The sequence below is a fragment of the Sorex fumeus genome, unplaced genomic scaffold (genome assembly GCF_029834395.1).
Source record: "Sorex fumeus unplaced genomic scaffold, SorFum_2.1 ptg000013l, whole genome shotgun sequence".
Classification (NCBI taxonomy): Eukaryota; Metazoa; Chordata; class Mammalia; order Eulipotyphla; family Soricidae; genus Sorex; species Sorex fumeus.
Window position 1 is genome coordinate 8563696 of NW_026606070.1, and position 26203 is coordinate 8589898.

At 40.0% G+C, this 26203-nt stretch overlaps 1 protein-coding gene across 2 annotated transcripts; it reads right to left on the bottom strand.

Annotated features, from left to right (window-relative positions):
• Positions 1 to 2007: 2007 nt before the first annotated feature.
• On the bottom strand, positions 2008 to 24798 carry FGF5 (fibroblast growth factor 5). Of its 2 annotated transcripts, XM_056111414.1 has the most exons (3): positions 24144 to 24798; positions 16120 to 16223; positions 2008 to 2355 (listed from the first exon to the last, which is right to left on the bottom strand). In XM_056111414.1, the coding sequence occupies exons 1-3, from the start codon at positions 24550 to 24552 to the stop codon at positions 2008 to 2010; spliced, it is 861 nt and encodes a 286-aa protein (XP_055967389.1). In that variant the 5' UTR covers positions 24553 to 24798. The 2 variants fall into 2 exon arrangements, with proteins under 2 accessions (XP_055967389.1, XP_055967390.1); XM_056111415.1 differs by lacking the exon at positions 16120 to 16223 and having other exon boundaries at positions 2207 to 2355.
• Positions 24799 to 26203: the final 1405 nt, after the last annotated feature.

A 26203-nucleotide genomic window follows, 5' to 3' on the forward strand; every position in this document is an offset into this window, starting at 1 on the left:
CCCAAGTTCAATTCCTCCGCCCCTCTCGGAGAGCCCAGCAAGCTACCGGAGAGTATCTCGCCTGCACGCCAGAGCCTGGCAAGTTCCCTGTGACGTATTTGATATGCCAAACACAGCAACAACAAAGTCTCCAATGGAGACGTTACTGGGCCCGCTCAAGCAAATTGATGATCAACGAGAGGGCCTTTACTTTTTTACTTTACTTTTTACTTTGCATTTATACACCAAAATAAATGTTCTCTTAAAAATGTTTATCACGGGGCTGGAATGACAGCACAGCGGGTAGGGCATTTGCCTTGCATGCGGCCAACCCGGGTTCGATTCCCAGAATCCCATATGGTTCCCTGAGCATCGCCGGGAGTAATTCCTGAGAGCAGATCCAGGAGTAACCCCTGTGCATCGCCGGGTGTGACCCAAAAAGAAAAAAAAATGTTTATCAGTATCCTTTCAAAGAAGCACACTTAAGTACATCACAAATTTTCATTGAATATGTCTTTCTGCAAGAGACATATACCTTTCTAAACAGTATCTGTACATTTTTATCACCACATTTCTTATGATAAATACTTGTACTTGATAGAAATAGATAAAAATGATTATCCAAGGAAACAAATAAGTTAGGTTCTCTTCTGCCATGTTTTGTGATCTATGTCCAACATGAAATATTTGCATTGAGAATTAAGTACCATTTTAATCATCAAATTCCCAATTAAGTTTCTCATATCACCAGCTTTTTAAAATATATATATCAGAAATTTTTCTATGAAGCAGAAAACTATTCACTGGGATAATTAACTTTATGATAGGAAAGTCAAAGGGTATTTGACTGAGTAATAAAAATGTTTTGACAATGAGACTTGATATGGATAACTTTACAGGATTCATTTCCTTCAGTTCTTCAAAGTCTTCCCCTATGGGACTAGTTCCCCGTGAGTCTATACAATGAGGATAGCAGAGGATCAGAGAAGAGGTATTTTTAAGTAGTCTGCTTTCATAGTATATGCTTGATGGAGAGAATTAAGAGTATTCCTCCAGCTGTTCAAGAATGAGGACAGGGAGTAGATAAAAGAAGTAAGGACCAGTCAGAATTAGATACCAGTAAAATGCTACAAACAGTAAATTTGTACCTCTAAGTCTATTCCTACCTTCAACTCTAAATTCCATCAAAAAAGTTATTACATTTTCCTTTTTGCATTTAACCCATATAACCCTTGTGTCTGCAAAAGAAATAAAATTTCATGAACCAGGATAATGCCGTGCATTTAAATACACACACATACACGCACACACGCACACACACGCGCACACACACACACACACAAATTCAAACTGAGCCTTTAGGTGCTATTGAAGAGAATTTAAACATTTTAAGATGTAGAACTAAGCTTACATTATCTGAGGTATGGTAAAAAAATAATAAAAAATTAAAAGTGCAATGGATAATGAAACTGACAAAGAAATCCACATGTTACAAATAGGCTATGAACACATTTGTAATTCATAAACTGCATTAAAACAGTTGTTTCTCATATTAATTAAAATAATAAAAGTAAGAAAATATGCTCAATGCAGAGGTACTTTAAAAAAAAAAAACAAAAAACCCACAAAAATTAATAAAAATATTTATCTGCATCAAAATAGTCTTTGGAAACCAAAATTTTTTTTAAAAATGTGTCATGTGTGTTCTTTCGGGCTGATCTGTAAAAGTCAGAAAAATACACAGTCCACACTGTTTAACTTTCCGAAAATACAGAAGGCGAGTGTGAATTCAGTACAAAGCAAAAGAAGCCTCACGGAACAGAAGGTGTTGCTCTCTTTGTTGGTACAAAGAATTCCAATTCAGTTTCGAGGAGAAAATATTTTGGTTTCAGTCGAACTGAAACAAGTGCCCTGACGTCATTACAGGGGAGCATAGTGAAGCTGAGTCCAAAGATTGTTCTTCAGAGTTTTTTAAAGACTGCAGACTCCTGAGCGAGAACACGGTTCCTCACAAGGCCAAGGTAGGTGCTATCCAAAGCGAAACTTGAGTCTGTATTTCACTGTGTTGGGGCTTTTCCGAGGTGCAGTGAGAGGGACCCTGGGCTTCACAGGACTGGGGGGCTTCTTCTTCTCGGGCACAGTGACTGTGAAAGAAAGCTCTGGCTGCTCCGACTGCTTGAACCTGGGCAGGAAGTGGGTGGAGATGTGCTGGGGTTTCACCCGAGGGCTGCAGCCTCGTTTCGCCTTCCCTCGTTTGTTCAAGGCCACGTACCACTCCCGGCCCGTTTTCTCAGTTCTGTGTATAGCTGAGGCATAGGTATTATAGCTGTTTTCCTGAAACCGTTCCCTGAACTTGCAGTCATCTGTAAATTTGGCCTAGAGAAAAACAAAAGAAATTTAGGCATCCCGTATTCAACATGTAATAACACGAGGTCTTCTTAGTGAAGAAAACCCAGGATTTCCACTGACCCCTGTCCAGCTGTTTTATTATCTGAAGACACCCTTGCTTCCTTGAAAGCTGATTTTGAGTTAATTCTTTTCATCACAATATTCCTACTCTATCCACTTTTGTAAACTGTTCTAGTTACTGGGTATATTTACTGAGTACTTGGTGAAGCGTTGTCATTGTATATAAAGAAATAAAACTCAATATAAATACTGTCACTATTTAAAAATTTTTATGAACTTTGTATCTTAAAAGTCCTCTTAAGGGGCTGGAGAGATAGTACAGTGGAGAAGACTATTGCCTTGCATGCCGCTGGCATTCCCTGGGTTCCGGGAGCATCACCAGGAGTGATTCCTGAGTGCAGAGCCAGGAGCAACCCTTAAGCATTGCCAAGAATGGCCCCCACACGAAATAAAACAAAACAAAGCAAATAGTCTTTTAACATAAAGGTTTTTCTCCCATAAACCATCATAAAGCTCTAATACTAAGAAACAACTGTCTGGTAAAAATATGAATTAATGTTTAGAGAAATGGGGTAATATTCCTTTGAAAGAAAAATACAATCTTCAGTTTTATCAGTATGATTAATGACATGACAAGGGCCTAGGACCCTATTAATATTTATGTGTAAGAACTTTTTCGAAAAAGTTTTTTCTTCAGATCGTGCTACAAAAAAGGTATTTTCAGTCAAAAGAGAAAAAAAAATGTTTTTCAGTTTGAGTGCTACACTCATGGGTGCTATAGGATTACTCATGGCTCTGTGCTCAGGAATCACTCTGAGGAATCTCTTTCTCTGTCTCTGTCTCTGTCTGCCTCTCTCTCTGTCTCTCATCTCAAGTAAATGTTCACAGAATAATGCAGAGAGCAGAAAATTTGAGATCCTTTATGATGCAGCTTAATATATAGAATCAGATCAATGTTTTGCATGGAGAACAATGATAGCTTGGAAGGAGGACATCTAAGAATGTGAAGGTAATGGAGAAGAGGAAAGAAAAGTCTCCTCAGAAAAGGTGACATTTGAGCTAGTGTGACCGTTATTAGGGGGGCAGGTGATGTGAGAAAAGATTTTCAGGAAAAACAGTGTGCGCGGATTAGCATGACACTATCATAAAAGCAGTTCTGTGTAACTGCCACCTGGGATGATGAGAGAAGGGACGGGTTGGGGGGGCGGGGAGGCTAACAAAGGCCATTACAAGCTCAAGTTCAGTTTATTGTGGAGCTCAAAGTGTCTTCCTTTACCTAGTTGAGGACAATGAAGAAATATGGAATAAGAACAGACGGTGAGGATGGAGTCCAGTGAATATGTGATTAAATATCAATTCTGTCCGTAGAGCTCTTAGCCTCGGGCTTCTCTTCTACCATCTTTATACCATACAGTTATTGTGATTATAAAAATATTTTGATTTGGGGAAGGGCTCTGTTACTGTCCTCACCCACATAACTTCAAAGTATTGAGAATTTCTAGTCTCTGGCAGATTGCATTATTTCAAGAATTATTATTTGTACAGAGTCCCCAGGCTTTGGAATATTCAATATTATGGTGTAAAAATGCTTTCGATATCTGGCAAAATGCTTTTTATCTCTCTTTCTATATAGAGAACAAAAAGTTCTTTATTGGAGTTTAAAAAGATATTTTTCCTCCTCTTTTTTAATAATAATGCTGAACTTTGGTCTATAATAGAGATCACAACACTGACATAACTGAACATATAGAACCCTGCAAGTTGTTCTACACTTATCTAATGTTGATGGCTATGTATAATTTTCATGTGTACAAAGGACTGACAATAACAGAAGACAACCAATATGCTATGTTTTGAATAGCATGCTTATTTACGTTCAAGTTTGATTCTATCAATATTGCTCATTGTTTGGGGTTATGAAGACACGTATACTGAATTTCCACAAATCTACTATTGAACCTTACTAATAATCACTAGCTTGCTAGAAGCCAGTGTCCCTGTGACGTTCGTTGCATCCCTGAATTACTCTCGGTGGTGCATTTGGGACCATATGGGATGCCAGGATGGAACCCCAGTCAGCCGCACACAAGGCTGCACCCTACCCACTGTACCATTTCTCCAGCCTTAACAGTTTGGATTTGAAAATGTTCTGCACTATTTGGTCTTTTTTTCCCTCTGAGAAAAGAACTTACCTAAAATTGGTGTGACTAACTGACTCACATATGTACACATGCACTTACACATATCACTTTACATACATCACAGGGTATTAAAGCAATGGCAAGTCTTTCTTGGAAATGAGTTGTTAGAACAAGAGTCGGTTAGTATCCAACTGACTCTGCCCCTAAAACTATTCCATCTAAAAACTTACCTTTTCCCCTGAAAATTTATTTTCCAAACTTCTTCCTTAAGGGGAGCGTCTTAAGGAAAAACCTGTTCTGGAGATGGCTTTAAAATTTTTAATGTCATTAAACTCTCACACAGGATAGATATGTTCAAAACTCTGAGGACCCAACACTACTTAAAGCCTTTCACTCATTTCAAATTTCACATCAACACAGAAGAAATGCCTGTAAGACTGTTTGGGCTTTCTTAATTGACTTCGAATTTAATGTTTTGTCTGAAAATTTCTTCCAGTTGTAATAGAACAAAGCATTTGAAACATTTGTTTCATCAGGATATCCAGTTTCTTTTTAAGGAATCTAGAGTTTCTGTCATTAGTATCTCTGTTCAAACAAGATGATTATCCTAAGCTGTGTCTTTCTGTCCCTAACTACATGAATGAAGCATCTTAGTGGCAGTCACTAATTGATATATGTCTTCGTTATAGGTGTTTAAATACATGCTAAAAAGGTAAAGAGACAGATATACACAGATATAAAACCCAGCTCCTGGAAGAGAATAGCGCAGAGTCTCCTGCCCCCGCACCTGGCTGTCCTTGCCAGGGCCCCTTGGCGAGGAGCGGGTTGAGTTTCCCTACCCGCCCCAGCAGAGGAACAAAGGCATGTGGGTCCCGGGGCTGAGATCTCCAAGCCTGCTCGAATTGGGGCTGAGCATCCTCCACCCAGATCCTCCAAATTCCAGTAGGCAGGGGTCACACCCACCAACTGGCCCCCTGGTGCCGTGTAATCCCATCAACTGCCAAGACCCAGAGACTATAAAACCCAGCTCCAGGAAGTGCGCGGCTGCAAATGCGGCTGCGCGATACCTTATTATCTCATTCTTAGTTTGGACAAAATGGCAGGCTACCGAATGTAACCTGCCCACATGACAGAGTCTGGCAAACTCCCCGTGGTGTACCCAATATGCCAAATACCAGTAACAATGATGGGTCTCATTCTCCTAACCCTGGAAGAGCTTTTAATATGGCACTTTTTAAAAAAATCTCAGGGCTAGGACAAAGGAGACGTTACTGGGGCCTGCTCAAGGCAATCGACGAACAACAGGATGGTCGTGACCGTGATACACAGATATACATTGCATAGTTTGAAATAATAAATTTCCAGGATATTTTAATGGTCATTTTGTTTTGCTTTTTTTTTCAGTTTGGAGATACTTCTGGCTCTACGTTCAGGATCATTCCCTGCTGTGTGTTCTTGGGGGACCCTGTGTTTGGATCAAACCCAGGACCCAGTCTGCAAAGCACAAACTGAGCGATATGAGCTATCTATGCAGCCCAGCACATTTTTAATATTTGAATTCTCCATAAATTATTAAAAAGCCTTTTAGCAAAATTAATACTTTAAGAATAATTGAACAATATTATTTTTCTAGAAAAAGGGTTGGCATAGACTCTTTTCTACTGTTGAAATGTGAAGTAGAGAGGTGAATCAAATTTCAAAATAACTATTGAAATTATAACCTACATCACCTCATTGCCCTGCCACAAAATCAATTATTAAAATGTCTGTAATAACCCTTGTCTTTGTTTCAAATTCATATTTTTGTGAATATATTCAGCAATCAACATTTTTGCAGAGAAAAACTATTACAAGTACATTCCTTTTCATGGTCTCTGTTACTTAACTATCTATCAATGTTTTTCTCTCTTCTTGATCATGCAAGTGTCAACAAGTTCCATCAGAAAGCCGCAGTTGAAAGTTACAACAAGATATTGGAATCATAATAAGCTAATTTCTCTTTACTTTCTCTTTACTCACCTTTTCAATGAGAACAATACAACAAATATCCACGCGATATCCATAGGAAGGGTCAAAGTCAGTTTTTATAAAGTAAAAATGGGGGCTGGAGCAATAGTCCATTAGATAGCTCGATAGGGCACTTGTCTTTCACGTTGTGAACCCAGGTTTGATCCCCAGTATCCCATTTAGTCCCCTGATACCACCAGGAGTGATTCCTGAGTGTAGAGCCAGGAGTGAGCCCTGAGCACCATTGGGTGTGACCAAAACCCAAAAACAACAACAAAAAGAAAACACAACAACAACAAAAAGAAAGTGAAAATGGACCAAAGAGAATATTCACAGGACTAGATAAAGCTTTGCATGTGAATCTGATGTCCAATGCCCATGATAACACTAAGTTTGGAATAGCCCCAGAACTGAGGGATATGACCCCAACAGAGGACAGAAGAAAGGAAGGAAGGAAGGAAGGAAGGAAGGAAGGAAGGAAGGAAGGAAGGAAGGAAGGAAGGAAGGAAGGATTTGATTGACTGAAATGTTCCAGAAAATCATGACTCCACATCATTAAATCCAATGGTCAATTAAACCAAAAATGATTCTTACTGAATTATTTTTTAAGTTCTTTGTAACACTTTTAATGTACCTTTGTACCTTAGCAAATGTCATGTTCCATAATGATTGAGGATCTTGTACATCATGGATGGAACTTGTACAAGTATGGAGCAATTCTCACTGTTTGCGACTGGAGAACAAGAAGTATAGTTTTTGCCAGAGGCACAGAGAGAGGAACAAGAGCTGATGGCAGAGCTCAGAAGCAGAGAACTTGCTCTGTATGTGCGAAGCCTTGAGTTTCACCTCACATCACAGGACAAAGGGAAAGTAAGAGAGAGAGAGGAGTGAAGCTGACAAATACTGATAGGAACCTTGAATTTGGTGGACTATTCATCTATTTTAATTTTTACTTTATTTTGATTTTTCCCAACTTTCCTTTTATTTGATTAAACCTTATAAAATGAGGAAATGATCAACTGTTACTGCATAATAAATAATAAAATAATAAAAATATAATCATAAATCATAAAAAAATTAAGTATGAACCAAATTGTACTCTCAGCAAGGCTTCCTTGCTGCCTGTATCTGTTCTGCTGGTTCCTGTGCATCCTCTTATTGCTACTTAGTTCCTAGACCTACTTCCACCAATGGGCTGCGGGGCTGGGTGTCTTAGGCTGGGGATAGTTTGTGCCACCCAGTTTTAGTAGAGAGCGAGAGCTGAAAGTCAGGCCCTACTCCAGTTGTTCCCGCGCAGAATACACAGTATAGGGCAACTCACACCCAGAATGTCTGTCTTCAGCATTTAGCTCTAGAAGCTAAATGGGTCATTTATCGACATGCCAGGCTTTTCCGTAGCATGGACATACCTCACCCAGACCCTAGGCTTCTGTCCTTTCTATATCTCAGTTCTCAATCCTTCAATCTGGGCAATCAAGGAATACACAAATGGAATTTAATAAGGAGTCAAATTAATGCAATCACTGTCACTGTCCTCCCATTGTTCATCGATTTGCTCGAGCGGGCCCAGTAATGTCTCCGTTGTGACACTTGCTACTATGTTTGGTCGAGTACGTTCACGGGTAGCTTGCCAGTCTTTGCCATGCGGGCGAGATACTCTCAGTACCTTGCCGGGCAATCCAAGAGGGGTGGAGGAATCGAACCTGGTTTGGCCAGGTAGGCCGCATACAAGACAAACACCCTACCCTCTGGGCTATCGCTCCAACCCAAATTAATGCAATCTACTGTACATAACCCCAAGACTTTAAATGACTTAGGGAACTGGTTAAGAATGCAGACTCACCATGCTCTATCTTCAGAAATTGCAAGTCTGAAGTGAGTCTCCGGGTTAGTCTACTATGATTTTTGTACAGATTAGAAAAATAACTCCTGGTATATGATAGAAACTTTCTTTGATACACAAATAACTTGGTGAAGATGGACTATTGAAGGTACTGTGCGCCAGGCCTTTTACGTGTCATTTCATTCTCACAATAATTCCATGACTATTTGAGTACTGCTATCTGATTTTCCAATAAGAAAATGATTCATCTGTAGCCCTGCTTTTATCAAGTGCCAGGAAAGAACTGTGACTTAAATCTCAGCTCTCTGGGACGTTGGTGAAAGGAAGTGAGCACTCTGGTAGTGGGTGCTGTGTTGGAACAATCTATATATGAAAAGTCTAATGAACAATTTTGCACATCATGATTTTGCAAATCATGGCATATCAGTTGAAAAAGTAGAGAAATAGAACTGCAATTTTAAAAAGTAGTAGAATTTGCAAAAAATTCAAATAATCTAATAACTAGTAAAAGTTCTTTCTGTAACATCATACAAACTAAGGCTCTGTCCTAGGTTTTTCTAAATTCTTCCATACTTTGAAGTTGCTTCATATTAAAATACAGATGAAAACGAAGAGCTACTCCAGAACAACGTAGAATAGAGTGCTCCCACCTCTCTCTGTCTCTCTTTCTCTTTCTCTCTCTCTCTCTCTCTCTCTCTCTCTCTCTCACTCACTCTCTCCTGGAATGGATCTCAGAAGGCCATTTCATCACATTCAGATTTTTTGCATAACAGATTTAAATAAGTGTGAAAGTACAGGGAATGCATTTACTGAAAAAGCAGCAACTTAGAGTCACTTCTGCACCTGAACTGGTAGATTCAAATAGAAAACTCTTAGAGGACAAGAAAAGTTCTATTCAAGTGCTCCTAGTCTTGACTAGAAGAGGAAAGGACCTATGAAGTTACTTCATTTTTGTTTGTTTGCTTGGGGGGGTCACACCCAGAGATAGTTGAGGGTGCCAGGGATAGAACTTGGGTTAGCCACATGCAAGGCATGCACCTTACCGCTAGACTGTCTCTCCAACCTGCAGTTCTCTTTAATGGTGGTGGTATCTATTGCTCAAGTCTCCATTTACCCTTTCAGTCAACATGCGCAGCTCTAGGGGCTGCCGGCTTCTCCTCACTCTGCCCCCAGCATAGGAAATCTAGTTCAGTCTCTCGAACCAAGCCAGCTGGCACCCTTCGAAACCAGGAAAGGAGGACGCTTTAGTCCTTGCTTAGGGCTGATCAAGCTCACATTCCATGCCTGTTTCGTAAACTCTGCAATTAGCTTTCCTTCCAAACATGATCCCCTAAAACCCTGAGAAACAAAAATAATCCCACCACATGCTTCTCTCTGGGTCTTTAAATAGGTTAAAAGATTTTTCCCCCAATAAGCCATGAGCTATCATGCATTCTATATGAAAAGACTGAAGAATACATAATAACCAGTTTTGCCAGAATTTACATTTCAGGTTAAAAAAAAAGGTGCAAAAGAGAACTCCAAAAGGATTTCTGAGACCATAGCCAAAGAAACTCTGTCTCTTTAAGAATTTAAGGCAAAGAAATTTGCTTTTCAATTAGGTTTCTTGGAAAAAGAATACCCAGGAGATCAGGATTTACTTGTGCTTGAAAAGTTTGGACCTAAAAAAAAAAGATTTAATGATAAGAAGAATTTGGAATAAGTTTATATATCAGGAAGACCTTTAAAAAAAAAACAGCCCGGGGCTGGAGCAATAGCACAGCGTGTAGAATGTTTGCCTTGTATGCAGTCGACCTGTGTTCGATTCCCAGCATCCGATATGGTCCCCTGAGCACCGCCAGGAGTAATTCCTGAGTGCAGAGCCAGGAATAACCCCATGAGCATCGCTGGGTGCAATCCAAAAAGCAAAAAGAAAAAACCAACCACTTAATTTGTATAGTGTAGTATGATGTTTTGAATGAGATAATATGTATAGTACCTCTAAAAAGTATTCAGCACTTAATTTTTTTTTTTAAAAAAAGACTTTCTTCATGTGCTCTCAAACCACTAGCTCTTTGCTGATCCTCCATCTCCTCTCTTAGAAGATGTTCTGATTTGAATATCAGGCAGTTGCCACTAATTAGATGGTTTGGGAACAGAGATAGCACATCAGGTAAAGTTTTCGCCTTGCAGGCGGCCAAGTGCATTCTATCACCCCATACCAGTCAGGTCCCCAGGCACTCGCAGGAGTGATCCCTGACAGCAGAGCCAGGAGTAAACCCAAAGCACCACCAGGCTTGGACCCAAAATCAAAATTCAAAGCAAGGCATGGTTAGTGAAGTGATAGATTGCGATGCTGCATTGTGGGTTCAGGTGACCAGACTTTATCCAACCGCTGAAGGCCTTTGCCTGTAAAGTCTGTGATTACTTCCAACCAATTCTGAAAGGTTCTCCTTGAACTTTCTATGAAGATGACAAACCTGTAAGAGAGTAGGAACGGCAGGAGGAGGGAGCAGGAACAGACAGGCTATCAGAGCCAGAGAGACAGAGAACAGAAGAGAGCTCCAACAAGGAACTGCAGCCTGCGAAAAAATTGAGACAGAGAGTAATCACAGCAAAGGCTCTGACTAACTCTCGTGGTTCTCCGAGAAGCAATTATCCCCTCCTACTCTCGATGATGATTCCAAACAGATTTTGAGAAGGAGAAACACCTTGGTCCTTGTAAAGAATGCTGAAAAAGCCTGCAAGGTAAGAAGGTATAGAAACTGCACCAAGAACGCACAGCAGTAAAAGTTCTAAGAAGTGCTCGGAGTTTGGTGGAAGTGTGCAATAGTTCACAACGCTGAGGTGGCCCCATTCAAATAAAACTGCCCTCACCACTGTAGGAAATCTCGCACCAAAAGAAAATCACTGTAAAGGCTGCTCAGTCTTTCATTTCGCTTTGCCATCATTGTGTTCCCTGAGAACAAAGCCTTTTGAAGGAAGATTTTCAAAAGACACATGAGATCACCGTTGCGCTTTTCAAAATTTCTCCTGAGAAGGGTACCCCACAAAATTCACATCTCGTTGGATAATGATCACCTCATTTGTAGCACTCTGTGGTAAATAACACGGCAGACACAACTTTTTTCTAGGTTGCAAATCAAGTACTAGACACCCAAAAGTAGAAGAGGGAGAAACACAGATTTAAAAACAAAACACAGATTTGAAAAAAAAAAAAAGTTCTGGAGTAAGAGAAAAAGAAAGAATCACAAAACTATTCTAAGGATTTTCCATAGTGTTCATTCATTAAATGTGATAGAAAGTGTTCTAAAATCATGTAAAATTTTTTTATAAAAAAAGTATGTAAAAACAGTGCTTCTGAGAATGAACATGGGCCAGGTAGGTAGCTCAAAGGATTGAGCCCAGGCTCTGTATGCAGGAGCTCTGGAGTCAATCCCCAGCACCAAATGGTCCCCTGAGCACCACCAAAGAGTCAGAGAGAGCACCTGAGCATGGTCAGATATGACTCCAAACACAGAGATAGAGACAGAGAGAGAGAATTCTAAAGTGATGTCGTTATGGGCAATGAGTTCTTAAAACAGTAACAGCCAAAGAAGTTTGGTTTTTCAGAGACACCTCACTTAGGTACTGAGATAACTAAGAGCTTTTAAAACACTGAGACATGATTTCAACTTAATAACTAATTTATAATATTCAGAATGTATCAATTAAAAACAAATTGGAAAGTATACAATTTTCCATAAATATTTTTCAAAATAACATGGAAACTACCTTTCACATAATAACAAATAGGTCTGATTTTAGATCATTGTAGACAGAACCCGAAATTTACTCTACAAATTTTTTCAGTTTTATTGGGATAACAAGCAACACTGTGTAAAGTTAAGATGATATACTTATAGGTTGTAAAATGACTATAAGTACACTCCATAAATGTCTTTATACAATTATCAGTGAAAAGCAACTCACAAATTACATGTCAAATCCTCAAAGAAGTGTTGCGGTGACTATTCTCATTGTAAAAAAGAAAAAGTAAAAGAATAACCCAATCAAATAATATTTTAATTATTTTAGAAAACCATTTTAATAAAATTTAAAGTTACAGGAACGATTTTTAAAGATGTTTAAACTAGAAACTGAAAACAGGGAGGAAAAACCCATCTGGTTATAAAGCTGATAATTGCTTGGATTAATATTATTCTTAGATTTAACTTCCTTAAAAATAAACCACTTTTTAAAAAACATTTCCAACTAGAGAAAAAGCACCAATAAAAGTTCAGAGAAGCACAAAAATTGGTAAGTCTACAACTGTACCTCATGGTGTTTCACTAATAAAAATTTAACTAATAAAAATTTAAAAAAAAAAAAAGCTCAGGGAAGAGAAAGTAAGCTTGGATGATTGGTTTGGAAAAAAATCACATAATCAGAGGGCTTAATTTTTTTTTTATCTCCGATTCAGCTCAGAGTCATTAGAATGACTTTTATATCAAAGAGCTTCAATGAGTGACAAGAGCAAGACTTGCTTTGGACTATGAAAGTCATTATTCCATGAAATAACTTTAGCCTGCCAAAATGAGAAAGAATAACAGATGCTGTTTTTGCTTTATCTACATTATTTCAGCCAGCCATCCTTAGACATTTGGGTCAAATTTCTGGATATTTGTTACTTGCATTTGACAGTGGAATCATGTATCCTAACCGCTTACTTCGACCTTTCTAATTGGCATCCATTTGTAATACTTCCCTTTCTGGGGCAATTATCCTTAAGCTGGCCAAAGTTCAGTCTATTTTTTGCTTGCGCTACGGCCTGAATTACAATACCTAAAAAAATTGAGATTTTACCCAAAACAAATAAACCAATCGCAGAACATTTTTTTCACAGGCACTGCATATTATGATGATGATCAAGTTTTTAATCTTATACAAGCTTAAGCTAGGCAAAAATATGCTTTTCCCCCTTAAGATATACTTTATTATTATTTCTATGTGATGGGTGTAAAAAAATCATATTTAATTTTTTAAGAAAAGTTGTCTAGGTGTTACCTCCAGCAATGCTTGGCACATCTACACATGTGTAGTCCAGTGTTCTAGCTATGTACTGTGGTGCTACAGTGACCAGTGTCACATCTGGCATTCCAGGGTCCATGCAATGCTAGGGCTCAAATTCACATATATTTATATATGTATATATACATACATATACATATACATATATATATACATATACACACACACTCTTACACTGGAGCTATCTTCCAACCCAAAATATTAATTATAAGAAAATGACTGTGACCAGGATAGCTCCTTTGTCTTTATGTGGCCCACCTGGGTTTGATACTGGGCACCCCATATGGTCCCCTGAGGCCACCAGGAGTCATTCCTGAGCACAGAGCCAGGATTATGCCCTAAGCAGTGTTAACTGAAACCCCAAAACTGAGCAAAACCAAAACAAGAAAAAATGTATGCACAGACACACAAAAGAACATGGCATGTTTTGCCTTTCCACAGTGAGGCAGAACTTTGCACCTTCAATAAAGAAATAGCACTGTAACACAGTAGCACTGTCCTCCCGTTGTTCATTGATTTGCTTGAGCGGGCACCAGTAACATCTTACAACAAATTGTGAGACTTGTTGCTACTGTGTTTGGCATATTGAATACAACATGGGTAGCTTGCCAGGCTTTGCAGTGTGGGTGAGATACTCTCGGTAGCTTGCCGGGCTCTCTGAGAAGGGCGGAGGAATCGAACCCAGGTAGGCCAGGTGCAAGGCAAATGCCCTACCTGCTGTGCTATCGCTCCAGATTATTTCTTTATTGTTTATTATTAAACAATTTGCTCAAGCGGGCCCAGTAACGTCTCCATTGGAGACTTTGTTGTTACTGTGTTTGGCATATCAAATACTCTCGGTAGCTTGCCGGGCTCTCCGAGAGGGGCGGAGGAATCGAACTCGGGTCGGCCATGTTGGCCGCTTGTAAGGCGAACGCCCTACCCGCTGTGCTATCACTCCAGCCCATACAATAAGGAAATATATAATGAAAAAACAATTCTTTTATGAGTACTATTTAATAGCTTGCTGGAATGTAATAGCCAGGTTAGAAAATAAAGTAAGTAATTTTTTTTTTTTTTTTGCTTTTTGGGTCACACCCGCCGATGCTCAGGGGTTACTCCTGGGTCATGCACTCAGGAATTGCTCCTGGCAGTGCTCAGGGGACCATATTGGGTGCTGGGAATCGAACCTGTGTCGGTCATGTTGGCTGCGTGCAAGGCAAACGCCCTACCCGCTATGCTATGGCTCCAGCCCCAAGTAAATATTTTTTATAATTTTTGCAATGGTTTACAAAAAAAAAATCAAGAAAAGTTTTCTATTTATCATAATAAAATGAAATTTCAGAAATTGATTATAGAATATGATATGACAACAGCATTTATTCAGCTCTGCCATAGACCAATGTTACTTTAAAATTTTTATATGTATCATTTTAATTCTCAAATAATTGTAGCAATATTTTTATTCTATTTTTCATCAAGGGATATTAACAACTTACTTTTAGATGGATAGGGCAAGGAAAATTAAAATCCTTAAACACTGAAACAAGTGAAATTCTCATTGCATCTTTTAAAGGTATTCAAAATAGAAATTATAAATAGTAAATTTCAGGTGATTGCACTCAGCTATAAACTTATTATACACTCTGAAAATGAGAAAAGAAATTTTCCAAATCATTTAATAAAAGTTAAATGGAAGTAGAATTAAAAGACTAATATAAAAATAATAACTTTTGGGGGGCCACACCCAACAGGGGTCAGGGCTTACTCTTGATTCTGCACTTCAGGATCATTCCTGATAGGCTCAGGGGACCATATGGGTTGCCCGGGATCGGACTGGAGTTGGTTGCAAGTGCCTACCTGCTGTACTAATCTCTCTAGTCCCAGCTTTCTAAAAATATATCATGGAAATAAACTCCATACAGTATAGAAAAAGCATAAATCACTGATAAGTAGTATTCACTTATACTAATAGAAATCAATAGAATCAGTGTTTATAAAAAGTAAGTTAAATATATTTTAATCATCTTTAAATTGACTAAATTGAGAAGAATTTTTTTAATGTAGGAGTACTGCTATGAGGAGAATTTTTGAAAAAATATAAATTTATAAAGTTATTAGAAAATATGTAAATATATAAATAGTTTAGAGAAAATTTTGAGTGCAATATTAGTCTAGTATTAAAAAGTAATTATGGGTGATGCAACAAAAATACTAGATGAGAATCCCTCAAATGAATAAAAAATTATTTTTCTGAAAAATTATCTTTTTATTATTAGTTCCTTTCCTCTATACATAATAAAATAGCTATGTCCTGTATTACTTAGAGCAAGATTTTAAGATCATCAGTAATTTGTATAATTCAGTAACAACTCAATTAATTCTACAATTACCCATATGCATACAAATTTAGTGTTATAGTTTTTCTACAATTTCTCTTCACTTGAACTGCTTTTGAAAAAAAAATATCACTTTTATGATGCTATATTCAAATACACTTACGCTTAAAATTTTCTTTAGATTCTATATTATCATTTTGAGCAAATATGATATTTAAATAATGACTTATTAAAAAATCTTCAGGTACATAATTCATCACTTATTAAAAGCACATCCAGGTACACATGATGAACACAGAAATTCAGTTCTCTGAGACAATTGTCCTATCTACTATCCACAACACTCTAACAAATATAAAGTAGTTCTACTTACACTTGCATGGAGTTTTCCTTTTTTTGACATCGCTAAAAATTTGTTGCTGAAAACTCCTCGTATTCCTACAATCCCCTGAGACACAGCAAATATTTCCAAAACACCTAGGATGACAGAAATCCCAAAATAAAACAGAATCCTCTATAAAGCATTGTAAGAATTAAATTTCTACAGATTCTTTCCATTTTTATTACTGTGATTTAAAATAAATAACATTCTTATTTTTCATCATATTAATTATGGCATTTTTTGTTTTGGCTTTTGGTTCATTGGGGGGGGGGACGGACACACTTGGGAATGCTCAGGAATTACCTCTGGCTCTGCACTCAGGAATTAACTCCTGGCAGTGCTTGGCAGACCATATGGGATGCTGGGGATTGAACCCGGGTCAGCCGCATGCAAGGCAAACGCCCTACTTGCCTACTTGCTACACTATCTCTGCAGTCCCTAATTATGTTTTTTTTTTAAAGGTTATTACTCAGGTATTAATTTAAAATCGGGTTGAGGATTCTAAAGTTTATTTTTTCATTAATCATTCTTTTTTTCTTACAAAGGATATTACTTTTGTGAATTGTGTCTTACTTTTAACTTCGAAAGGAACTGAATAAACTTTTTAAGGTTTTTTTTTGGGGGGGGGTCACTCCTGGCGATGCTCAGGGGTTACTCCAGGTTCTGCACTCAGGAATTACTCCTGGCGATGCTCAGGGAACCATGTGGGATGCTGGGATTAGAACCCGGGTCGGTCGCGTGCAAGGCAAACGCCCTACCCGCTGTGCTATCGCTCCAGCTCCCTAAACTTTTTAAGGTTTTTCAAAGTCATTCTTATGTATTAGTCTCCTATTAAATATAAATCTTTGCTTTAAATATTAAAGTACATAACATCTATATTCCAAATTTATAAACCATTGAAAGTCTTGAAAGTACCTATTTACATAAAAGAAACCCCTCTTCTCAAATTCTCAAAATAGAAAAAAGTATAAATCAATATAGGGTATACTCAATGATTTAGCAAGCAGTTCATTTAATGAGCACACATAACATGATATTGAAACACCTTTTAAGTAATTTGGGATTATTGGCCCAATGAAGTGCTTAATGGATTATGGTTTGAGACATCTTGCACTTGAGTAATTTCTGAAAAAAATGTAATCAGATATGTTATCACATTGTTATTTATATGAAATATTTCATAGTATTATCAAATCAGTGTCCCTCTGTGTCCTATAATAATTTGAAAGCACAGATCCTGTAAGTCGACAGAATTATACACCACAATTCATAAAGTATTTTAAGTCTATTTAAGAAATATTTTAAGATGAAACTCGTTGTAGAAATTTATGCCTGCTTATCACAGACTAACACGAAACATTGAATTAACATGAGAAACACACCGTGATTTTTGTTAATTGCTTACATTAAATCGGCAATCAAAAACAAAGAGTGACAAAACAAAAGCCATTCGCTAAAGCTATTTGGGGAAGAAAACAAGCAAGGATGGTTGGTTGGAGAATGGAAAATATCTAAAAGTCATATTTGTTAGATTCTGGGCATGTGTACTAACTTAGATAACATCACGACAATGCTATGGGAAAATCCCCATGTATTCTTGAAACAGTCATCTGCCCCTCCATTATTTAAAATAAATAAAGAATTACTATGTTTACAAAAGAAGCAGAACGTTGTGTCTGACATACGTGTATATATGGACACGAACATATCTTTTTTCTTATGACGCAGGAGCTTAAATTCAGGGCATCCCCAATGAGACGCATGTGCTTTACCAAGTGTGCTAAATTCACCAAGCCTACGTGAATATCTCTATTGGGATATGTTGCTTACATCCTTACGATGCACATTTTTAATGCAGCTGCTTATTATTAAAATTACTTTCTTCAATATACTTCATCTGGTCTCGGAAGAGAATTCAATGCGCTGAAGCTCACGTTTTGCTTGTGGAACCCTCTATTCAATACCCAGCACCAAATAGTTCCCTGGGAGAAGCCCCCAGCACTGAGTGGGAACTAGCTCCAACCAAATGTGGCCCCCTCAAAAAACCAAAACCAAAACCAAACAAAAACCCTTCAGCAGCATAAAAAGCAGAATCAAAAATTTCATGGTTGGGGCAGGGAGAGAAACTGCGGAACTATTATTTTTGGTATAAGCATTCTTAGCTCAGAGTGAATAAAACACAGTACAAGGAAACTGTGCTACCAACTTATCAGTGGGTAGTTATTTGAAAGGAAAAAAACCTAAAACTTTGAACACTTGCACAAAAGAAACTACTTTTTCTTTTCATAAAAAAAAATTATTGTCTCATAAAATTGTTTTTGGAAATATTTTCAAAATGTTATTTACATTTTGCTATACAAATGACCTCACTAGGGTGCACACATAAATGTAGAAGAATTATGATTTATATAATAGAAACGGCATACAAAATGTTTTGTAAAGTTCAATATACCACACAATGTAATAAGATAAGCAATATTAACATAGCATTAACAGAAAATCTTACCCAGTTATATTGCTATCAAAATCACAGAAGGACATTACAAGCAATATTTATGATTCTGACATTTGAGAGGTGAGGAGTTTTATTGTAAACATAAGTTTTAAAGGACAGAGGAAACAATGACAAGTTTTCTATGTGTGGTATAAAGTAATGGTAAAAATGAAAAAGGATACTATTCATGGCTCTGTATTATGAGAGTTTTTTTTATTTATCTCTCTGGAATAAAATTTTCTGAAAAGTTTACCTAGTTTTTCAAAAGCAAATCTATTATTCTATAGCAAAAAAATACAATATAGCATAAAAGACAAAATTCTTATTATATATGTTTTCCCGCTAACCTGTAGGTCAGGATGGAAAAGCTCTATAAACATTTATCTTTTGGAAACACTATTTTGCTTTCATAATTTATGAATTTCTAACAAATAACATTCTAAGTTTTAGAACATCCATTGTTCTCAACATGTGTGTGCTTTGTATATGTATGTATTCTATAAACCTTTCATTTCAAATATGTGAAAGATGAAATAATAAATGTAAAAGCATTATTGTTCCACACTACATAGCTTCTTTTCTTATAAATTCCAGTAATAAAATTATATATTGTCTAAGAATAAAAGAATTCTTTATAATTTAAGAAAATTATATCTTGTTGAAAGCTTTAAAATACACCTTTATAACCTCATTAACTTTTAAATTGTGAAGTACACATAAAGGGAATAAAATAGGATTAAGTTAAATGTCTTTTCACATAGACAGTTCTGGTATGATTTTCTAAATCTTAATATAATTTTATCATGATATTGAGAATTCTCTTAAAATAATAATAATTTTAAGTATTTTTAAAAATAAATTTGTGATTATTAAATTAGTAATTCAACATAATTTTCAAAATAATTTTCAACAGTAATTTCACTGTTTTGTTTCTAGAACATTGGTACAGATTCTACGAGCCCCACAACTCAAGTTTCTGCTCCAGGTAGGAGATCAAATACATACTGAGTTTACTATGCCAGATACACACTGAGTTTACTATGCAGCAATTTACTAGTCTACACAATATTTTAAACACATTAAATTACATACTTGTAGAGCCTAGGAAAAATAACTAATGATTTTAAGTTTCAGTGATTTCTCGACTCCTGTCAATTAGAGTCAGCAATAAAATATTTGAAGACAATTTGCAATTAATGGTATGGATGCTAGGATAATATCCACAAGAAAAATTAGGGGAGGCCAATATTTCTCACAGATCATAAGAGCCTATGAAGTTCTGCTAAGTGGGTTTTTTTCCACCTTTTTACTCTCTCACCCCATGTGCACACATGTATAGACACAGATTAGTACTTTCCTGCTATGTGGGCCCTTTCTCCACCTGGGAGGTGGGAAGGATTGGTATAAATTGATTCAAATTTAGTGGCCAGTGGGAATATGTTATCTTTCTTAAGGTGTTCATATTTTAGAGGATCAAAAGAAAAAGTTTATGTTTAACAGGAGGAATTATTCTATCTTAAAATTCTGGGTGAACATCTCACTTGCAGGAAGCAATAACTTGGTATCTCTCAGGTCATAGACTCTGTTTAATCCACTGATTTGGAAGTACAGTTTTGCATTAAGAAGTTTTTTCAGTAGTATACATGGAGATTTTTAAAAAGTTTTAGTTCTTCCAGATTTTTCAGGCAACAAAACTGTATTAATAATGAGTGACACAATTATATAGACACTTCCCTTTTCATGGTAAATAAGATCTAGGAAAATGCAATTACAACATGCATTTAAAAGCTTTTAATAAACCATTAGAAAATCCCCAAAGAAAATTAATTTAAAGCCTGACTTTCTCTCTCTGCAGTCACACAGCTAGACACATACTATATCCTTGTCAACTCTGAGCCTAAAAACATCCAGCCTAGTAGTTTTCTTTGATAAAATAGTAGTAAAGTCTCTGGTCTACCTAGATTTGGGGGTCATATAAAGACTGCAGTAGGCCATATTAGGGAACTATATTAAATACTTCAGATATTACTCAAGAGAATATAAAAATTGGTGAAGTTAATTTAAATTTTTAAAAATCAGTAAAATTTGAGATTCTATTTATCCACTATATAGCATTATAATTTTCATACTTTAAACAGAACATTTTGGTTTTGTGGAATTTTAGGTCATAGTTTTAAAATTTTATTCCTAAATTGACAACTATCTGATCATCTATGCTTCAGATAAGTCGATAAAAGCACTGTCCTGAAATTAAACTTGAAAGTATGTACAGAAAACTTTGTTTCTATGTGATAGAAATATTTCATTATCTGCCTTATTCATTTCTTTCAATTCTTTCCCAGTATCTCTTCCATTATGAGTTTATGTGTAATCAACATTATCCCTTTCTCTATCTTCAAAATGTTGGATAGTAATTCTATAAAATATGCAAATATGAGCTACTTTGTATATTTTAGCTTAAAATTATGTTATCAAACGTATGGTCAAGATTTGTGGTACACTCATATATAATGTATTCAGTTTTCAAAAATAAGTGTGAGGGTTGGATTTGGGGCCACATCTGATGGTGTCGTGTGGGTCCAACCAGGCCTGTTACCTTCAAGGCAAGTGCCATAAGGTTTGGACTCTTTCTCAGCATCCCAGTTTTTAAAAATTTTAATACCAAATAACAGTATGCATACAGATGTATGTTCTATCTGATACAGTTTACACCCAAAATAGGGAGTTTCGAAAAACATGTTAGCAAATGCAGTCAAAAGTTTTGACTCTTCTGAAGTAGCAAGCTGTGACCCAAACCTGTTTCCTATCATTGATAACTCACAGATGTTAGCATTCATTCAGTGATGACAAAAAGCTCTGGTGTTCCCTCTGTGGTCTTTGTGTCTCATGAGAGACTTTGACAAATGTTTCCTCGTATACCCTTACCAGCAGTCCATGACCAATGCCTTGGTTTACCTACTCATCAGGGAATTGTCAAAGACTGCTCTCAGAGAAGTAAAGGACCAACTGCAATTAGCAGCCTCTAGCTTCTCTTTCATGACTGTCTAAGGGAAGCGATCCATTTCAAATTTCCAAATTAAATGTGATCTTAAACATGCTGTGTTCCAAGAATTCCTTATCAATTAACATTAGCAAAATGTTATGAAGTGTTAGACACTCCAGATTCTCACTAAACAAAAAATTATCATGATTTGAACATTATATTAAGCTTTCTTCTGTGAGCCAGACTCCTTTAACCTCTTCTCTCCACAAATTTGAATTCAAAGGTAAACAAAATGCTAAGCTTGATAAGATAGCTATCTTTTCTTGGATGCTCGCATGAATGAATGAATGAATGAATGAATGATCAAAAGAGACTAAACCGTGGAAGTTGATTGTAAACTGGAATAAATCAGGGAAGGGGCAATTGAATCAAGGAAGTTTTATTTTGGAACTGCTAGGAAGTCCCTATTCTTCTTGTAGATATCTTTCAAAGTGGACTTTTAAATAAATTGTACCTTGGAAGTAATAGATATTGGTCAATATCTTCTTTAGCTGACTGTTATCTTGGTTGATCTATTTTCAAATTCCTTTCTGTGCTTTTCTACAACTCTGCAAGGCCTAATGTGCAAATAACAACAACTCAAAAATCCCACTTTTTTTCTTCTTAATGTTCCCTTTGGCTTTCAGAAATCAAACTCACTCACAGCAAACCTACCCCAGACCAACCCCTAGGAGCCAACCCATTGTCTATCACTTACAGAGGTTATACTTCTGTTAGTGTGGATTTTCTACATAGAGAACAAGAATGTGGAAAGTTCTTCTGGAAGAGAAAGAAAGTTCTTCTGGAAGAGAAATAAACTTTTGTGTGATGGAGCATAGGGTTGGGTAGGGAAAAGTTAAGGACCGTCGGAAACAGTGGAATTTACACAACTTTCAAGCCCGTGAAATCTCAGAAATCCCCCAAAGACCTTCCCTGTCTCGTCAAAGATAGGGATTTGCTTGGTAAGAATGGAATGAGCCCTAGAACATGGAAACGGTCTCTGCTAAGGACCGTGACGAAGGCCCAGTGAAGGGCATGCTCTCAGTTTCCAAGTTCCAGGCCGCCTCCCCAGCGACAACAGCGCCGGCTGGAACTGCACTGCCCGAAAAACAAGATGGGCAAGAGGCTGGAGCGGACCCGCTGCCCCGCCAGCGCAAACGCCCAGGTCCTCCAGCCTGGACTCCGGGAAGGGGCCTGCGCCTCTCTCCACACTCGGAAAGTGGCTGCCAGACCCCTGCGTGCCTCTGGCCACCGCACAGCCCCCAGCAGGGCTAAGAACAAGCCCCCTGGGGCCCGGCCTTCATCCGGTGGAGATTGACCAAGTTAGGTCCGCCTGGGAGCTGCCAGGCTGAGTCTGGAGAGGTGACAGGCCGCGCACCGCGCTATCTCCTGGCCAGTTTCCACGCTCTCGAGGCATCTAGCTGCGTTTCTCTCCGGGGAACTGACTCCCCGCGGGAACGGTGATCCCACACTCCCCGTATAATCTCCCAAAACCCAGTACTGATCACTGTAGTTCACCAACCCGCCCTCACCTATAGACCTCGAGAGAAACCAAACCAGAGAGGCGAGGATGTTGCACAAGGCTGAGAGTTGAACGCAAGGGAAATCAGAAAGGAGGCGGAGATGCAGAACTCAAGGGGAGGTGAAAGCCTCAAACGGAAACATTTCAGCTTGCTTCTTAACTGCAAGATTTTCACCTACACCAAATCATACCTCCTCTAAATTTTTATTCAAATACAGAACTTTTTCCTAACTATCCTTGAGACCCTAAGGTTGGCCCCTCTTCCAAAGTAAGTCATTGCCATGGTTGCCAAGATACTCCAGGTTGCTAAACCCAACTCTGGCATTGAAATGTCCATCATGTGTCCCACTCAAAATGTGGCCAGTTTCCGGGATCACCCTCCCCCGCAAAAAAAAAAAATAAATAAATCAGGGAGTATCAGGTCTCCTGCATATGCATACCCAATAATCTATGAGTTATATGATTAATACAGAGTTTATGGTGGTAGCTGGAGGGGGGAGTTAGAAGATTTCAGTCTTCTAAAGAAAGAAGCAGAAAGCTGGCTCAATTATGGACTGGGGGAAGAAAGTACTTCGGTGTTTCATAGAACATGTCAGCCTGGCACAAAAGCAGAGAGAAGAGAGAAACTCAAGGAGGCGATTGGAATGGGTTGTGTTCGATTTCCCCTTTTTCAACCAGATTAGATGAGATTTCTCCAAGCTCTGCCGGTGCTTGGTCTTTGGGACCAGAGCAAACTAGAAGGCAGGTTCCCGGCCCCGGGGAAGTTACTCTTGAGGAAAGGGAGCCCATCCCTCGCGCCCACCACGGAGAATCGTGTGTGCGCTCCCCGCCGGGTGCTCTCCAGGCTCAGGGGGTGGCCGGGGCCGGGGGCTCCCCAAGGCGCGTGGGGGACTCTGGCCACCCGCCGGCCCTCCTGGCTCTCTCAAGCCGCCGCCCGCCCGCCGGGAGAGGCTTTTGCATAAGCGCCAGCAACTTACTTAACATATTGGCTTCGTGGGAGCCGTTGACTTTGCCATCCGGGTAGATCTGCAGATGGAAGCCGATGCCCACTCTGCAGTAGAGGCTGCCGGTGCGGCGCCCCGAGGGGCTCCACTGGAAACTGCTCTGCTCCAAGCCGCTGCCCGGAGTGCCGGAAGACGCTGCAGAGGAGGACGAGGAGGAGGAGGACGACGAGGAGGACGATGAGGAGGGGGAGGAGGAGGAGGAGGAGGTCGAGGAAGCAGAAGACGCGCTGCTACCGCTGCTCCGGCTGCTGCGGGCGCCTCCCGGGTTCCTGGCACCGGCACCGGGTCCCGGCTGCCCTCTGGGGGCGAGGCGCTTCTCCCCTTGAGCCCAGGCGCTGAGGATCAGGTGGCTGAGGAAGAGGAGGAGGAAGGGCAAGCTCATTCTTCCAGCCGCGGGGGTCCGAAGTGCATCTTGGAGGGCAGCTCCTGAGCTCCGTAGCCCGCGCGCGGCTGCGTGCCTCTGACGCGGCCCCTCTCCCGGCACCGGGTGGACATAGCCTCGGGGACGAGAGGGGGAGTGGGGGGAGCGGAGGGCGAGCGAGGGGCGAGGCCACCGGCGCGGATCCGGGCTCGGGCACCGGGATATTTATAACGCGGGTGATCTCACTCCCGGCTCGGCGCACGCCGCTCTGAGCGCTCCGGGCCGGTGCGGGGAGGGAGCCGCGCTCCCGGGGGCGGGGGGTGTGCAGGGGGGAGGAGATGCGAGCCAGCCAGTGGGAGGGGAGCCGGCCGCGCCCTCCCCGGGGCCCCGCACCCCGGCTAGCCGGCCTGACCCCCACCCCCCACCCCGCCGCTTCCGACCCTCCGGCCCCCCGCGGGCCTCCCAGCCCTCCTGGGGCCGCCACGGAAACGGGGGTCGGGGGAGGGAGACGCGGCCGCAAACGTGCTACGAGTCATCGTCCCCGGACCCGGTGTTCCAGGCTTTCTGCTCTTACGACCCCCCCCACCCCAAACCCTGGCGCTCTGCGCGCCCCCCGGAGCACTCTCTTCTGAGTAGCGAACGAGCCACTCTAGGCTAAACTCGGGGAAGCTTTGGGGTGGCGCGCTGGGAGGAGAAAGGTTTGGTTGCTGCCGCTGTCGCTGCTAAGGATGATTTAAGAAAGGGCTAGGGGCAGGGTTCAGAGAGCCACCTTCAGAGAGTCACCCTCAGCCACTTTGTGAGGACCGTCTAGAGTGCTGATCCTTCGGCACAATCCTTTTCCCTCTGCGGAGTTCTGGGTCTCTCTGCCTGAGGGTGAGCGCACACATACGCCCATGCTTGGAGCCAGGCAAGAGGGACCCGGGGCTGTGCACCAGCACCTGACTGTCCAGTTGTCAAGCCCCAGGATCCCCTGGGCAGGAAGGATTAGTTAAGAGCCCCGCTTTGGTTTACTCTCGAGCTGCCGGCCTGAAAGGCAGACCCCAGTGAATGATTAATGATGCGCCCCTGGAGATCCAGGAAACCCGAGAACGGAGACTCCCCCTTATGCAATGCCCCCTCCTGCCGTTTATCTGAGAAATATACCTGACTTGCATTCCTGAAATGCTTCTGTCTGAAAGAGCATATCTGAAGCTCTAAACTACGCTGTTACAGTATGCGGTGGTCATTTTAATGAGATGATCCGTGCAATTTCCATAAGCCCAGGTTGCCTCTCTGATACGGCCTTGTCTGTTATCACTGAGCACCGCCCCTAGGGAGTCCCATTCTCACAATGAAAAGCATCTACATTGCTCTGCTCGTGGACCTTCCAGGACTGGAAATCATCCCTGGCTAGACCAGGTGATATCCAGGCAGCTGTGAAAGCAAAAGTCACACAAGAGCACAGACACACAGGCAAACAGGGGCACCATGTGTCTGGCACTGAATCCGTTGCTGCCTGAACTTCCCTTTCATAGGCTCAGGGTCTGTGTATCTGACATCACTAGCACAGGCAGGCTACAGGAAGCCCTGAAAGTGAGCATTGACAACACACACACACACACACACACACGTGCCCACTTCACTGAGCTTGCCTCCTTTCTGATGCCAAGCCCGGTCCCGGGGACTTCCACAT

Bases quoted from the DNA above. Each gene is read 5' to 3' on its own strand.
- FGF5 (XM_056111414.1), bottom strand. From the start codon at position 24,552: ATGAGCTTGCCCTTCCTCCTCCTCTTCCTCAGCCACCTGATCCTCAGC. The intron at 16,224-24,143 runs GTAAGTTGCTGG...CTGTCATCCTAG, and splicing joins CCACGAAGCCAATATGTTAA to GTGTTTTGGAAATATTTGCT. The intron at 2,356-16,119 runs GTAAGTAGAACT...GTTTTTCTCTAG, and splicing joins AAGGAAAACTCCATGCAAGT to GCCAAATTTACAGATGACTG.